The following is a 14,278-nucleotide window of genomic DNA, read 5'->3' on the forward strand; positions in this document are numbered from 1 at the left end:
AGTAAAAAGACTACCTATAGACTGGGAAAAAATTTTTGGCTATGACAAATACAGTCAGCGTCTAATCTCTAAAATCTGCAAGATACTGCAAAACCTCAACAACAAAAATACGAATAACCTAATTAAAAAATGGGCAAAGGATATGAACAGGCACTTCACCAAAGAAGACCTTCAGGAGGCTAACAGACACATAAAGAAATGCTCATGATCATTAGCCATTAGAGAAATGCAGATCAAAACAACAGTGAGATATCATCTCACCCCAACAAGGCTAGTGTTAATCCAAAAAACACAAAATAATAAATGTTGGAGAGGTTGTGGAGAGACTGGAACACTTATACACTGTTGGTGGGAATGTAAAATGGTACAGCCACTTTGGAAATCCATTTGGCGCTTCCCTAAAAAGCTAGAAATTCAAGTACCATACAATCCAGCAATCCTGCTCCTTGGAATATATCCTAGAGAAATAAGAGCCGTCACACGAACTGATATATGCACACCCATGTTCATTGCAGCACTGTTCACAATGGCAGAAAGATGGAAACAACCTAGGTGCCCATCAATGGAAGAATGGATAAACAAATTATGGTATATTCATACAAAGGAATACTACGCAACAATAAAGAACAACGATGAATCCATGAAACGTAACATGGAGGAATCTGGAAGGAATTATGCTGAGTGAATTTAGTCAGTCACAGAAGGACAAATATTGTATAAGACCACTATTATAAGAACTTGAGAACAGGTTTAGACACAGAAGGAAACATTCTTTGATGGTTATGAGGGTGCAGAAGGAGAGAGAGGGTTATTTACTAACTAGATAGTAGATAAGACTTATCTTAGGTGAAGGGAAGGACAGCACTCACTACAGGGGAAGTCAGCACAACTGGACTAAACCAAAGCTAAGAAGTATTCTGAGTACAACCAAACACTTCAAGGGACAGAGTAGCAGGGGTAGGGGTCTGGGGACCATGCTTTCAGGGGACATCTAGGTCAATTGGCATAACAGTTTATTAAGAAAATGTTCTACATCCCAGTTTGGTGAGTGGCATCTGGGGTCTTAAAAGCTAGCGAGCAGCCATCTAAGATGCATCAATTGGTCCTAACTCACCTGGAGTAAAGGAGAATGAAGAACACCAAGGACACAAGGGAAGTATTAGCCCAAGAGACAGAAAGGGCCACATAAACCAGAGATGGCATCAGTCTGAGACCAGAAGAACTAGATGGTGCCCGGCTATCTCCAATGACCACCCTGACAGGGAAAAAAAACAGAGTCCCTGATGGATCATGAGGAAAGTGGGGTACAGAACTCAAATTCTAGTAAAAAGACCATACTTAATAGTCTAATTGAGACTGGAGGATCCCCAGAAAGCATGGCCCCTGGACTGTCAACCCAGAACTAAAACCATTCCCGAGGCCAACTCTTCTGACAAAGATTAGACTGGACTATGGGACATAAAATGATACTCGTGAAGAGTGTGCTTCTTAGCTCATGTAGATACATGAGACTAAATGGGCAGCTCCTGTCCAGAGGCGAGATGAGAAGGCAGAGAGGGTCAGGAGCTGGCTGAGTGAACACGGGAAATCAGGGATGGACAGGAGGAGTGTGCTGTCACAGTATAAGGAGAGCAATTAGGGTCTCACATAACAATGTGTGCATGAATTTTTGTATGAGAGACTAACTTGAATTGTAAACTTTCACTTAAGGTACAATTTAAAAAAAAAAAGCAAGTGGTCTTGAACCAGAATCTCCAAGGGGCAGGTCCAGGAATTTGATTTTTAGAAAGCCCATTTTAGGTATGCCCTCAGAATACAAAGATGAACAGGACAGTCCTTTCCCCTTACTAGAGCATAGGACAAATAAACAGGTAAGCAAATGCAATAAAGGTTCACCAAAGCATTGGAAGAAATATGTACGGGCCCCCATGAGCAAGAGAAGTTGCCTTCTACAGAGGGGAGGCCAGCAGCTCCAGGGCTGTATCACCAATTAGTGTAGTACCTGCTCTCCATTAAGTTCATCATCGGAAACTATTCAGTCTTGTGTAGAGTGTGCCTGATGTTACCTCCAGTAACACAGTAGCATCAGATACAGAGTGAAGGCACACCTTTTGCCCTGTGCCATCCTCCTGTGCTAATAGTCATGGATGGACTGGGAGGAACGGACAATCTAGGGGACTTGCCAACTTGCCACCACTCTCCTTTCTGATGAGGCTCCTGCAGGGTCCTCCTTGTCAGTGGTGACAGTTGGTATAGGGCAGAGATCCTCTGAGGAGAAAGGGAGTTAAACAGCTCGTTGGGCTTATGGTCAGGAAGCACGGGATCCAGAGCTGACCCTGCCACTTATCAGCTGGGCAATTTACCCTACTTCTCTGAGCCTTGTTTTCCCATCTGTAAAGTCAAGTAACAATATCTACATTAGAGCGTTGTTTTGAGAATTACATATCATAGTGTGTAGTATGTAAACTGCTCAGCATTGTGCCTGATATGTGGTCAATACTAATGAACAGTGTTTATTCTTACTAACAGTAGTCATAATAATGGACCCCCAGTTGTGTGCCCAGAGGTTACTCCTTCTCAGACCATTGAAGCCAACCTCCAAGTTATCTCAACTTCATTCTGCACTAGCTCCCCAGAGGGCCATGGCACCCTCCTAGGAGTCCTGCTGGCCCACTACGGCAATGATTCTCAAGGTGAGGCCCATTCTTTCTAGCTCAGGTTGGCTTGATAATAGTCCCCAGGTAGTTTGGACACCCCCCACCCCCACCAAGGCACGTGTTCATTACTCCTGTCCCCGCCCCCCACCATGAGTGTGCATCTCAGCATCTCTCCCCAGGAGCTGTTTTAAAACACACCTGCCGGATCCCACTGCAGACTTAATGACTAAGAGTTGGAATCGACTTGATGGCAACTAACAACGTGATGCATACTAGGTACTGAACAAAAGGCGGATGTTATCACTATTCATGATCATTGTTACTGACCTCAGGGCCCCTAGCTCCTGGAAAGAGCTGTTTACATTCAAGGAGAAAAGCCTGCAAATCCAGGAATCAAGAACCCAGCCGGCTGTTTGGGAAGCTTTTAGAAAATGTGACAAGAAGTGTCACACACAGGTTAGCAGCAGTGATTTCAAGAGCAGAAAGCATCATGACCTTTGTTTTCATTCCCCTTTTCGCTTCTGTAATTGGCCAGGAAGGAGAGCAGCTGGTGTGGAGACTCAGTCTCCAAATCCTGTTAACAACAGGGTGAAACCCAGACTGCTGTGGGCTTTGGTTTTTATGTCCCTTAGCATTGACACTTAGGCTTGGCGCTCCTGGTTGCTGGGCAAAAATAAGCACAGTCACATCTCCAATTGAGCTGAGTGGCTATGTCCCTTCCCCCTGCCAAGATTCTCCAGGCAGACATTCGAGGAGAAGATGGGAAATGATGGACTCAACAGAGGGATGACTTTCTGCCTTTTCAACTTTCTTTAGATTCCCCAGAAAAGAGAACAGTTCTTAGAATTAAGACTGGAAGGGGAAGTCGTCACACTGGGGCAAAGATTGGGAGATAAGGGTACTGAAGCCAAAGAAGACATTTGTGAAGTACTTTGGCGAAAAGTAGCTCTTGAGAGTATCTGCTTTCAAAACCAGCAGCATCAATAATGTGTATCACTGGTATGGGCTGTGGACCTCAGCTGGGCTTGAAGGTGATGCTCAAGGTCCTTAATTTAGTCTCCAGCCCAAGCCAGACCTGACCCGCACCTTGCTGGGCAGAGAGGTGATTTGTTCAATCCTGGGAACTTCCAGTTTAGGTGATTACATAAGGAATTTTGGCTTGTTAGTTACTTAAAGAAGACAAGTTCTTCTTTATATCTAATCTCTCTCCTGCTGACATTTCCTGTCCTCCTGGGCCTTACCCTTAAACTGCCTGCCTGCTCATCTGAAAAGTACAGATATCTCAGTGCAAGCTGGTACTGAAACCGCTGTTAAAATCTACCATCGGACATCTCGCAGGCTCACAAAAACTTACCATTCATCCCCATCTCCATGCTATTCCTATCAGAATATGAAAAATATTCTTCTCTTGCCAGCATCCTCCGCTTACTGAAAGATGGTGTGTGTGTGTCTGGAATGGGGGTGGGGTAGTGGGTGGAGTCTAGCTTTTGTGCCTCAACAAAGACTTCACGGGTCCTAGCAGGCCAGAGTTGGGACCAGTTGGAGAGGAGAGGCAGGATCCCCGCCTCTCGGGTCTGAGGGAAGGGTGGGCTGTGCGGCTCAGGGTGGTATGCCAGAATTGGGCTGTGGGTCTGCCGACGCCTTCCTGATGTGACTCGATCAGACAAACCCCAACTCCGCCGGAGATAGACACACAGGGTACGTACTTCAAGAAGATTTCTGCAACACGACAAAGTGCATTTTAAATCCTGGATTGTCCTTTCACAAGCTTGAACCCAAACTTGTCCTGAGGTAGAAGGCGTGAAGGTAGAGAACCGTAGAGGCAGGAGGAGGCGTCCGGAGCGGACCGGTAGCTTCCAGCGGTGACGGCGAGCGGCCAGCAGGTGTCAGTGCGCCCTAGCTCTGCCGCCGCGCGCGGCCTCCGCCTGCAGGACCCCTCCCCTCTGCTGTCACAGGGGGCGCGGCCCAGACCCCAGGCTGTGCGTGGCCCCTAGACAGCTCTGCGGTGGGCGGACACATTGCTGCCTTTTCCCCAAGCGGAGCTGTGAACTCTGGCGGGACATCTCCCACTTGGGTGCTGCTCGTTCAGCCTCTGGGGCTCGATAGTAATCCGCGCCCCATAAGGACCTCGCGCGCCCCGTCCGCCAGGCACCAGCGGACAAGGGCGGCCGGGCCTGCAGGCTGCCCCTCCCGATTCACGTGCTGGGGTGGGGGAGTTCCCGACACTCCCTCCTCTCAAGACAAAGCTCCAAGGGGTGACTCCCGGTGCCCACTGCTCTCTGATGGGCTGGCCCGGGGCTTCTCGGCCAATTCCCAGTCGGGGCCGCTCCCACTCCCGGTGCACGCTCTTTAAACCCCTCTCCAGGTGCCGTGTCTCCAAAAGGCCGCCCGCCGGGGCTCAGAGCTACCAGGGTCTTGCCTAGGGTGCCGGAGCGAGACGATGGCGGGGCTGGGCGGCGCGAGGGGAGGGGGAGGGTCGGCTTCCCACGTGGGGGCTGACGCCGCTGCTCGGCAACGCCGGCCTGATCCCGGGGCTATAAAGCGAGTCCACCTCCAGCGCGGCGGAGCAGCCGCTGCTCCGCTTGGTGCAGACGCCCAGCCGCCGGCGCGCCGCCTGGCCATCCCGGCTCCTGTCCTCCAGCCTTTCGCTCTCGTCCCAAAGCTCGCTGCCCTCGGACACTGGCCAACCGGCCGCGCTCCGCGCCCGCAGCGCGCGGGCCGACGCCCAGGAGCCCCCCCTGCTTGGCCGCGGCTCTTGGAGGGCCGGCAGTCCGCTCGTCCGCCCGCCTGCCCCGGCCCGCCTGTGGACCAGGCGCCTTCATGCGGCCCCCACACCCCGCACCACCCGCCGCCGCCGCCCCCGAGCTCAGCGCGCTGCGCCCCGGCCCCAGCAGGCGACCAACTTGGGAAGTCCCACGGCGTTCCGAGAGGCGGCAGAGTCCGCGCCCCGGCCCGGCCGACCGTGCCGCTGCTAGGGGAGGCAAGAGTCGGTAATCGCGTTGGGGATGTAAGCAGACAGCCCTAGGACCCGAACTCGCACCAGCACCCTCGGCTGCTCCCGGGGTAGGGGCGGGCGCGCACACGGTAAGACCTCTCGCTTTCGCTCAGGAGTCAAGACATAGATTAATATGCATATATTTTTAATTTCCTGTCATCCTTCCAAGTCATCAGACTACCAATGATTTTTGTTCTCCCTTTGTGAAGAATAAACCTTTTTTCCCCGCCCGCTCGCACTACTCTCTCCCGCCGCTTAGAATAAAACTTGGCGGTGCTTAGCAGCCCGGAGCGAGAAGGCGCCACCCGAAAGCCCGAGACGCGGGCCGGGCGCCGTTCGCTGGAGCTGGGCCATGGGCCGCTAGGCATCCCTACTCTGGCCCGGTCCCCCTGCGGTCCCCTCCCCATGTGAGCTCGGCCGGGCGAGCGGGGCGCGGGAGGAAGAGGAGGACCCACGGGCGCCGGCCGGAAGGCAGCTGGCACCAGGCCCAGGCGAGCGGCGCCGCGTTCATGTTCCGCCAGGAGCAGCCGCTGGCTGAGGGCAGCTTCGCGCCCATGGGCTCCCTGCAGCCGGACGCTGGCAACTCGAGCTGGAACGGGACCGAGGCGCCGGGGGGCGGTGTTCGGGCCACCCCTTACTCTCTGCAGGTGACGCTGACGCTGGTGTGCCTGGCCGGCCTGCTCATGCTGCTCACCGTGTTTGGCAACGTGCTCGTCATCATCGCAGTGTTCACGAGCCGCGCGCTCAAGGCGCCTCAGAACCTTTTCCTGGTGTCGCTGGCCTCAGCCGACATCCTGGTGGCCACGCTCGTCATCCCCTTCTCGCTGGCCAACGAGGTCATGGGCTACTGGTACTTTGGCAAGGCATGGTGCGAAATCTACCTGGCGCTCGACGTGCTCTTCTGCACGTCGTCCATCGTACACCTGTGCGCCATCAGCCTAGACCGCTACTGGTCCATCACGCAAGCCATCGAGTACAACCTGAAGCGCACACCGCGCCGCATCAAGGCCATCATCGTCACCGTGTGGGTCATCTCGGCCGTCATCTCCTTCCCGCCGCTCATCTCCTTCGAGAAGGGCGGCCGCGGCGGCCCGCAGCCCGCGGTGCCGCGCTGCGAAATCAATGACCAGAAGTGGTATGTCATCTCATCTAGCATCGGCTCCTTCTTCGCGCCCTGCCTCATCATGATCCTGGTCTACGTGCGCATCTACCAGATTGCCAAGCGCCGCACCCGCGTGCCACCCAGCCGCCGAGGCCCGGACGCCGGTGCCGCGCCGCCGGGGGGCGCCGAGCGCAGGCTCAACGGCATGGGCCCAGAGCGCGGCGCTGGCCCTACAGGCGCCGAGAACGAACCGCTGCCCGTCCAGCTCAACGGCGCTCCGGGGGAGCCCTCGCCGGTCGGGCCGCGCGACGCCGAAGCGCTGGACCTGGAGGAGAGCTCCTCGTCCGAGCACGCCGAGCGGCCCCCGGGACCCCGCAGGCCCAAGCGTGGGCCCCGGGCCAACGGCAAGGCCCGGGCGAGCCAGGTTAAGCCTGGGGACAGCCTGCCGCGGCGCGGGCCGGGAGTGGCGGGGCCCGGGGCACCGGCAGCCGGGCCCGGGGAGGATCGCGGCAGAGGCGCCAAGGCGTCGCGCTGGCGCGGGCGGCAGAACCGCGAGAAGCGCTTCACGTTCGTGCTGGCCGTGGTCATCGGCGTGTTCGTGGTGTGCTGGTTCCCCTTCTTCTTCACCTACACGCTCACTGCGGTCGGCTGCTTTGTGCCTCCCACGCTCTTCAAGGTCTTCTTCTGGTGCGGCTACTGCAACAGCTCGCTGAACCCGGTCATCTACACCATCTTCAACCACGACTTCCGCCGCGCCTTCAAGAAGATCCTCTGCCGGGGGGACATGAAGCGGATCGTGTGAGCGCCCGGCCGGCACCCGGCGCACAGACTCTCGCCGGCTTCAGAAAGCGAAGATCCAGGGGTGCCTCTACGCAGCCCCGGCATTGTGAACCCCGGTCCTGCGTTTCCTGCCCTGCAGGGTTGCCCTGCGGCTTCCTGCGGGCACCTGCTCTTCTCTACCAGGGAAAAGTACTGGCCGAGAGGGCCAACTCGCCGCCACCCCATTGTTGGGGCCGCTCCTCACTGGGAGCCTCTTGGGCTGCCCCTAATCAGTGTTGTTTCCTAAAGGTATTTCACTCCCCTCCCCCAATTCAGTTCTCACAACTCTTCAGAGCCGCACTAGAACCCAGAGGGCGATTGTTCACAAAGGGTTAATGGATAGTGGTTGCCCAACCCTGACTAATCTCCTCCCCCCTTTCTATTTTTTAACACATGCTCAGGGCAGCCCTACCTGCCCTCCCCACCCCCACTGTAAATATGCAGTATTTTTGATAGTACATGGGGCGGGGCGCTCGTCCCCCATGCTGGTTAGCATTGTTTTTGATGTTGGAATCCTGGCTGTCTGAGATGCCGTCGAGGCAGACACGACATCTCTAGTCAGGCCGAGCGTCTTTGCAATGCAAGCCCTTTTCTAGTGTTATTACAGTCCCTCTGTCCTTTTCCGCCAACAACTGGTGACTGTCTCTTGGAGCTGGACCTGCTCTGAGGTATCCTGACGGGGAAAATATTTCTGTTCATTTTTTCCTGTGCCTAACAGCATAATTGCCTTTTGCTATGTAAACATTACAATGATGGATCAAGACAGAAGTAAATGAACCTGTCCGCCTCGCATGGGTCCTGTGTACAAAGCCATTCTCCTCTGATGCACCGCTCGCCCCAAAAACTCACTTTAAAGCCTCTCTTTCTGGTGCCCCCTCCCTCCCTTTGGGGCCACTGCTTGAAGAATATGTTTGTTTATATCTTGTATGTACGTGCAACCCTCCCTACCTGAAAGTGCTGACTGCGGGGAAATCTTTGAGCAGCTGTTTTTAGACACAGAGGAGTGGAAATTATGTGGAAGAAGCAAACCTGATGTAATTTGCCCAAGGTAAACAGTTAGAAAAGACAAATGGGCCTGCCAAACTGTACAGTTCCTGCCCCAAGAGCTCTTGGGTATCAAAAGTGTTGTCTTTTTCTCCCCCTTCGGCTTTTCTGGTTGAGATCACCTGACTGATGAACTCGCAAAGTCAGGGTAGGAGGGTGGAGACCTGTGTTTACATCTGCGTTTCTACATGTTTTAGACAGAGACTCTTTAAGGCCTGCGCTCTTATTTCACTAAAGAAAAGCTAACGTCAGCACATGTTGCTACTGGCAGTGGATTTTTTTTTTTTTAAATAAAAAAGTTTACAGACCAAATGTGAAATAAATATGAATCAAATGGTCCTGTCTGTTATCTGAGTTTTCAAACACTTTAAGACTCTGGGAGCATATGATTTTAATGTATATATATTTTTAACTAAAGATATATTTTTTAACTAAAGACATGTACGTTATAAAATACTCACCTTTAACAGAGTAGCAGCAATGCTACCTTTACCAGGTGTTTCTTATGTGCTAGGCAATGTGGTGAGCCCATTACAGGCACTGTCTCATTTAATCTTCCTAAGAACTCTATGAGGTAAGTACTACTATTATCCCCATTTTACAGGTGAAGAAACTGAGGATCAGAGAATTTGCTCAAGGTTAACAGCAACTAAGTGGTGGAAGTGCATTTGCATCCAGCTTTATCTGGTTCGAGGGTCTGTAGTCTTAACCCCAGAGCTTTGTCTTCCCAGAATTACCAGCATTAACCCTTCCAGGAGGCTCCCAGTAGAGACCTATACACAAAGGATGCTGTCTACACAAAGTATAGCGTCTATTCTAGGTGTGTATATATAGACAAAATGTGCACATACCCCAAAGCGTGCCTGTACCCTAAGCATGTATATACCTCAAAGTACGTGTATTCCCCAAAGTGTGGTATATGCACAAAGTGTGAAATATACTCCAAAAAGTGTAATATACCTTAAAGTGTGGTACATACTCCAAAGTGGGGTATATATACAGTGAGATGTAAACACCTAAATAGAGCCATGTTTTAGTTGGTGGCCTGAATTGCCTCTGCCAAAGGCCTGCATCCTTCTTGTTGCATTTCTGTAGTAGCAAGGTCCACCCTGCTGTTTAGGAGGGCATAAGACCCTCTCAAAAGGAGCTGGGGTAGTGCAGTAGTTAAGTGCTCAGCTGCTAACTGAAAGAGCGGTGGTTCAAATCCACCAGCTGCTCCGTGGGAGAAAGACGTGGCAGTCTGCTTCTGTAAAGATGACAGCCTTGGAAACACTATAGGGCCGTTCTACTTTGTCCTATAGGGTTATAAGTTGGAATTGACAGCAGTGGATTTTATGGGTTTAAATCTCTCTCTGTAGGGTTATGGCACTTTGGAGCTAGAAGGGGCCTTAGAGATCCAGGAATCCATCTCCTCATGTGACACATGGGAAGGCCACCAGGAGGACTTGCTTAGGGCCCCATAGCTCTGGGTGACAGAGCTGGACCTAGACCCCAGGGCTCCAGACCCATGCTGCCTTATTCAGTTAGAAAGCAGCTGATGGGGTATTCAGTGATTCTGGGTGGACAGTCAGACACAGCATTGACAGGAGACACTTACCAAGGAGGTGGGTTTAAGGGACAAACAAGCCAAAGGCTGCGGTTTGGGGGAAGGCCAGACTTTGTAACCCTAGCCACCTACAACACTTGTGCAGACCAGCTCTAGGCCTCTCGAGGTAGGTCCTCAGCTCTCCTCCAGGAGGGCTTTGCATCCTCAGAGGCAGCATGGCACCACCTCTCTGTCCTCAGGAACTTTCTTGGATGAAGGGGAGGGTGTGTGTGTGCACAGGCAGGAGGGCAGAGAGGCCTGGGAGGGAAAGGACAATGGTTCTGAGGAATTGGTTTAGATTCGAGAAGCAGTTCTGCCATGGTAGGGGTCATCTGAGCTTGGAGACAGGAGGTGGGCAGGCAGAGCCTAGCAGCCCTTGCTCGGGGCTGTTGTCATAGTCTTGCAGCCTGTACACCAAGGCTGGATGCTGGTCTGGTGCGGTGCCCTGCTTCTCACCCCCAGCTCAGCCTCTTCTTTCCTTCCCCACCCCAGGGCACCCATTGCCCCAAAGGCAAACAGTACCAGACAATAGTCCAGCCTGGCAGGCCCCCAGGAGCCGGGCTGTGTCCCAGACACCAGGTAGATACAAACACTGCTCGCTGTTGCTGGCTGTTGATTCTGTGTTCTGCTGTCTGTAGGGGAAGAATTTGCCTTGTTTTCTCAAGAGACCCACTTCATGGGGAAGGAAAAGTGGGGGCGATTGTGTCACATGGGGCTGCCCCTTGCTGCCCACCCTGCCCCATACAACAGCAGAGAAGCCTCAGAGATGGATGAGGCCCAGATTTGGAACCCATGCTGTTTCCTGAATTCACAGCCAGAATCACTGCAGAGGGCTCCAGCAGAAGTCTGCAGAGGCCTGGGGCGGGAGAGGGGATTTGAGGAAGAGAAATGGCTAGCATGGAAACCTTAGCCTTAGAGGGTGATGAGACAGTGTCTGTCACCCCGCTGCTCCCTGTCCACATGATCTGATCCTGAACTGGGCCAAAAGGGTCTTACCTAATGTCTGAATCTCCTATTTTATGTAACTTTGGTTTGGTGTTGAAAGTCATTGGTTTTTGGGTCTGGAATGTGTCTTGCCAGGTCGATTCCTGCAAATTGAGTTGAGGTTGAGGACAGGGTGTTACTCTCATTCAAGCCTGGGCACAAACACTGCCTCCCCTTTCCCAAGATCTTGTTCAATTTCTTCTGTGCTAAAGGGCTGGAAGGGAGAATGATAGAAAAAGTGGCTTAGGTATTCACCTCTTTCACTGCTCCAACTAAACAATTGCTGTCTAGTCGATTCTGACTCATGACGACCCTACTTGTGTCAAAGTAGAACGGCTCTATAGGGTTTTCGATGGCTGATTTTTTGGAAGTAGATCAGCAGGTCTTTCTTCTGAGACACTTCTGGGTGGACTTGAACTCCAACCTTTTGGTTAGTAGCTGAGCATTTTAAGCATTTGCACCACCCGGGGACTCCTCTTTCACTTCTCTGTAATTCTAGACTTGAATCAGAATTTTAGAGCCAGAAGCATCCTCAGACATCCTCACCTCCCACATGGTACTGATGAGGGGCCTGAGGCCCAGAAGAGCTAGCTGGTTATGTGGCATCCTGGCGTTCCTTGAGCCCACTCTTCCTCTTGACTCTCAGCCTGATGCCTTATCTATCCAACATGAATCCTATTTTGCTATTGGCTATGGTGACAAGTTGCTGCTAAACTCCAGAGGACCCTCTGTGCCTGCTCTGTCTTAGGCGTTGCGAGGTCGTCTGTTCCTTTTCTGTACGTGCTGTGCAGACCAGGCTCAGCAGAGCTTAGGGCCTGCCCTGCTCTCCAGGAGCATCAGGGCTGCACCGGGAGGCAGGGCACACCTCTGCAAAGCACAGTGTCAGTGCAGCGGGAGGCAGGGGCACCAGGTGCCCACTGATGGTAACAGGCATCTGAACTGTGGGTGTGCAGTGGGGGAGAGGAGCTGTGGCTGGGAGCTTAGGGAGCAGGATGTGGGAGTCACCGAGTGAGGGATGGGGAAGGCAGCTCCCTCTGATCCTGGCTGCCAAGCCCTGTGGGACAAGTCCCAGGTCTGAGCAGTGGCACCCAGGCCCTGGTCAGACCTCAGCTTTCATTTCTCCAGCCTGACGATCCCCTGTCTCCATTTGGGGACACCGATTTGGAAGCCGAAGGAGCCCTGGTAGCACAATGGTTAAGTGCTCGGCTGCTAACCGAAAGGTTGCCACTTCAAACCCAAACAGCGGCTCTTCGGGATAAAGATCTGGCAATCTGCTGCCGTAAAGAGTACGGCCTAGAAAACTCTATGGGGCAGCTCTAGTCTGTCATATGGGGTCACTATGAATTGGAATCGACTTGACGGCACCTAACAACAACAACAATCAGGAAGTCCACCTCCTCAACTCCAGTAGGGTAGCAGGATTGAGGTACCCAGGCCCCTGCTCTTGCCAGAGCCAGGGCCCAACATTACCTTCCTCTGCCCTGGGCCCTGCCGCCTTGTCCCCAGTGGCCTAAGAGTCTGGGGTGCAGGAAAGGACACCTTTCCCAGTAGAAGGTATATCTGAGAGGGAAGATTTTTGAAGTCACTCAGAGCAGTCACAGACACTAGGGTTTGTTTTGAAAATAGCATTGATCTCTTTGATTACCAGAAATCCTGGAGTTTAGAGTTAAACACTAAAAAGGCAACAGGGCCTGTTGGGAACCTGGCCAGGGGTAAGGCATCAGAGAAGGCTGCCTGGAGAAATGTACACCTTGACCGAAAGCTGAGGGGTGGCACAGGGAACTAGGATGGGAGGGGCAGTATCGTAAGTTCAAGAAGATCAATGAAATCCACTTTGATAGGTGGCTTAAGAGGCCTAAAGGAGGGCAGAAAGGCTAGAGAAGGGGGCAGGGCCAGATTGTGCAGCCACAGGCAAAGGATTTTATCTTGAGGGCAATGAGAAGCCACTGAAGGGTTTTAGGGACATAGTCAGATTTTTTTGTTTGGAATAATTGTTTGGCCACTGAGTGCAGAACTGATGGAGCTGCAAGTGGTGAGAGCAGTAATCAGGCTAGAGGTCATGGTGGTCTGACTAGGGTGCTAAAATGACCCTCAGGGAACCCCGGGAGCCTTCTCTCTCCCAGGATCCCCCAATAGCTGTGCCAATCTTCTATGCAGGCCCAGATATTGGGATTTGGGGGCTTCCCCCGCTTGCAAAATACTGTGCACCAGTGTCCCTGCTCCTGGTAAGTTGCCATCATTAGAGAGTGGCTCTTTGTCTTAGGGCTTCCAGTTCATGGTTATATGCAAACATCTCCTTGGAGAGGCAACTAGTCAGCCTTGGTGGTACTTAAAGCTAACCGGCTGTGGGACTTGGTCTGATCTGCTTCCCATTTCTGAACCTCAGCTGCCTTATCTATACAAAGGCCAGGGAGAATAGGTGGACACCACCAAGGGCAAGCACATGTGCTGCCGAAAGTCTAGTTGGCAATGCGAGGGTGAGGGAGAGTTGAAGCCCTCAACATTCCCTTGCATTCTGCTTGGGATCAGAAGATCTGATAAGCCCTAAATCTGGGACTTGCCCTCCTGACTCATATCCCAGGGTTTTCCAGCCCCTGAAGGAGAAAAGCCCTCTGTTTCCAAGGGAAACTGTGCCTTGACCCAGCCTGTCTGCTTTGCCTCCCACGAGATGCTCTCAGTAGCTAGCTCACGGCTCTTGACAGGACTTTTTCCTATGTCTCTGCACACTAGCTTGTTTGCTTCAAACCTAATCCTTTCACTTTTAACACTTGCTTGTTTGAGATGGAGCTGTCTCTTCAGGAGTTCCCAGAGATGGTATCCAGGTCTTGGAGGGGTGGATGGGATTCCTACGGAGGTCACTTCAAATTAAGATTTTGCAGTTAGCAAGATCTGAATTGAACTTCTGGTTCCATCACATAGTTTTGGTGTCAACCTTGAACAGATGACTTAGCCTCAGTTTCCCCACCTATAACTTGGAAAAGATTATGGTTCCTAGTGTGTGGACACTCATCTGTCAGCTTGTCATACAGTGGTGGCTCTTGTGTTACTGTGATGCTGGAAGCTATGCCACTGATATTTCAAATACCAGCAGG

At 52.4% G+C, this 14,278-nt stretch overlaps 1 protein-coding gene across 1 annotated transcript; it reads left to right on the top strand.

Annotated features, from left to right (window-relative positions):
* Positions 1-6,161: 6,161 nt before the first annotated feature.
* Positions 6,162-7,556, top strand: ADRA2A (adrenoceptor alpha 2A). The gene has a single exon (XM_004374847.1). The coding sequence runs from the start codon at positions 6,162-6,164 to the stop codon at positions 7,554-7,556; it is 1,395 nt and encodes a 464-aa protein (XP_004374904.1).
* Positions 7,557-14,278: the final 6,722 nt, after the last annotated feature.

This window comes from Trichechus manatus, unplaced genomic scaffold (genome assembly GCF_000243295.1).
Source record: "Trichechus manatus latirostris isolate Lorelei unplaced genomic scaffold, TriManLat1.0 scaffold00031, whole genome shotgun sequence".
In the NCBI taxonomy this organism is placed as follows: domain Eukaryota; kingdom Metazoa; phylum Chordata; class Mammalia; order Sirenia; family Trichechidae; genus Trichechus; species Trichechus manatus.

What these genes read in the sequence shown, in the direction of transcription:
- ADRA2A (XM_004374847.1), top strand. Translation starts at nt 6,162, where the DNA reads ATGTTCCGCCAGGAGCAGCCGCTGGCTGAGGGCAGCTTCGCGCCCATG.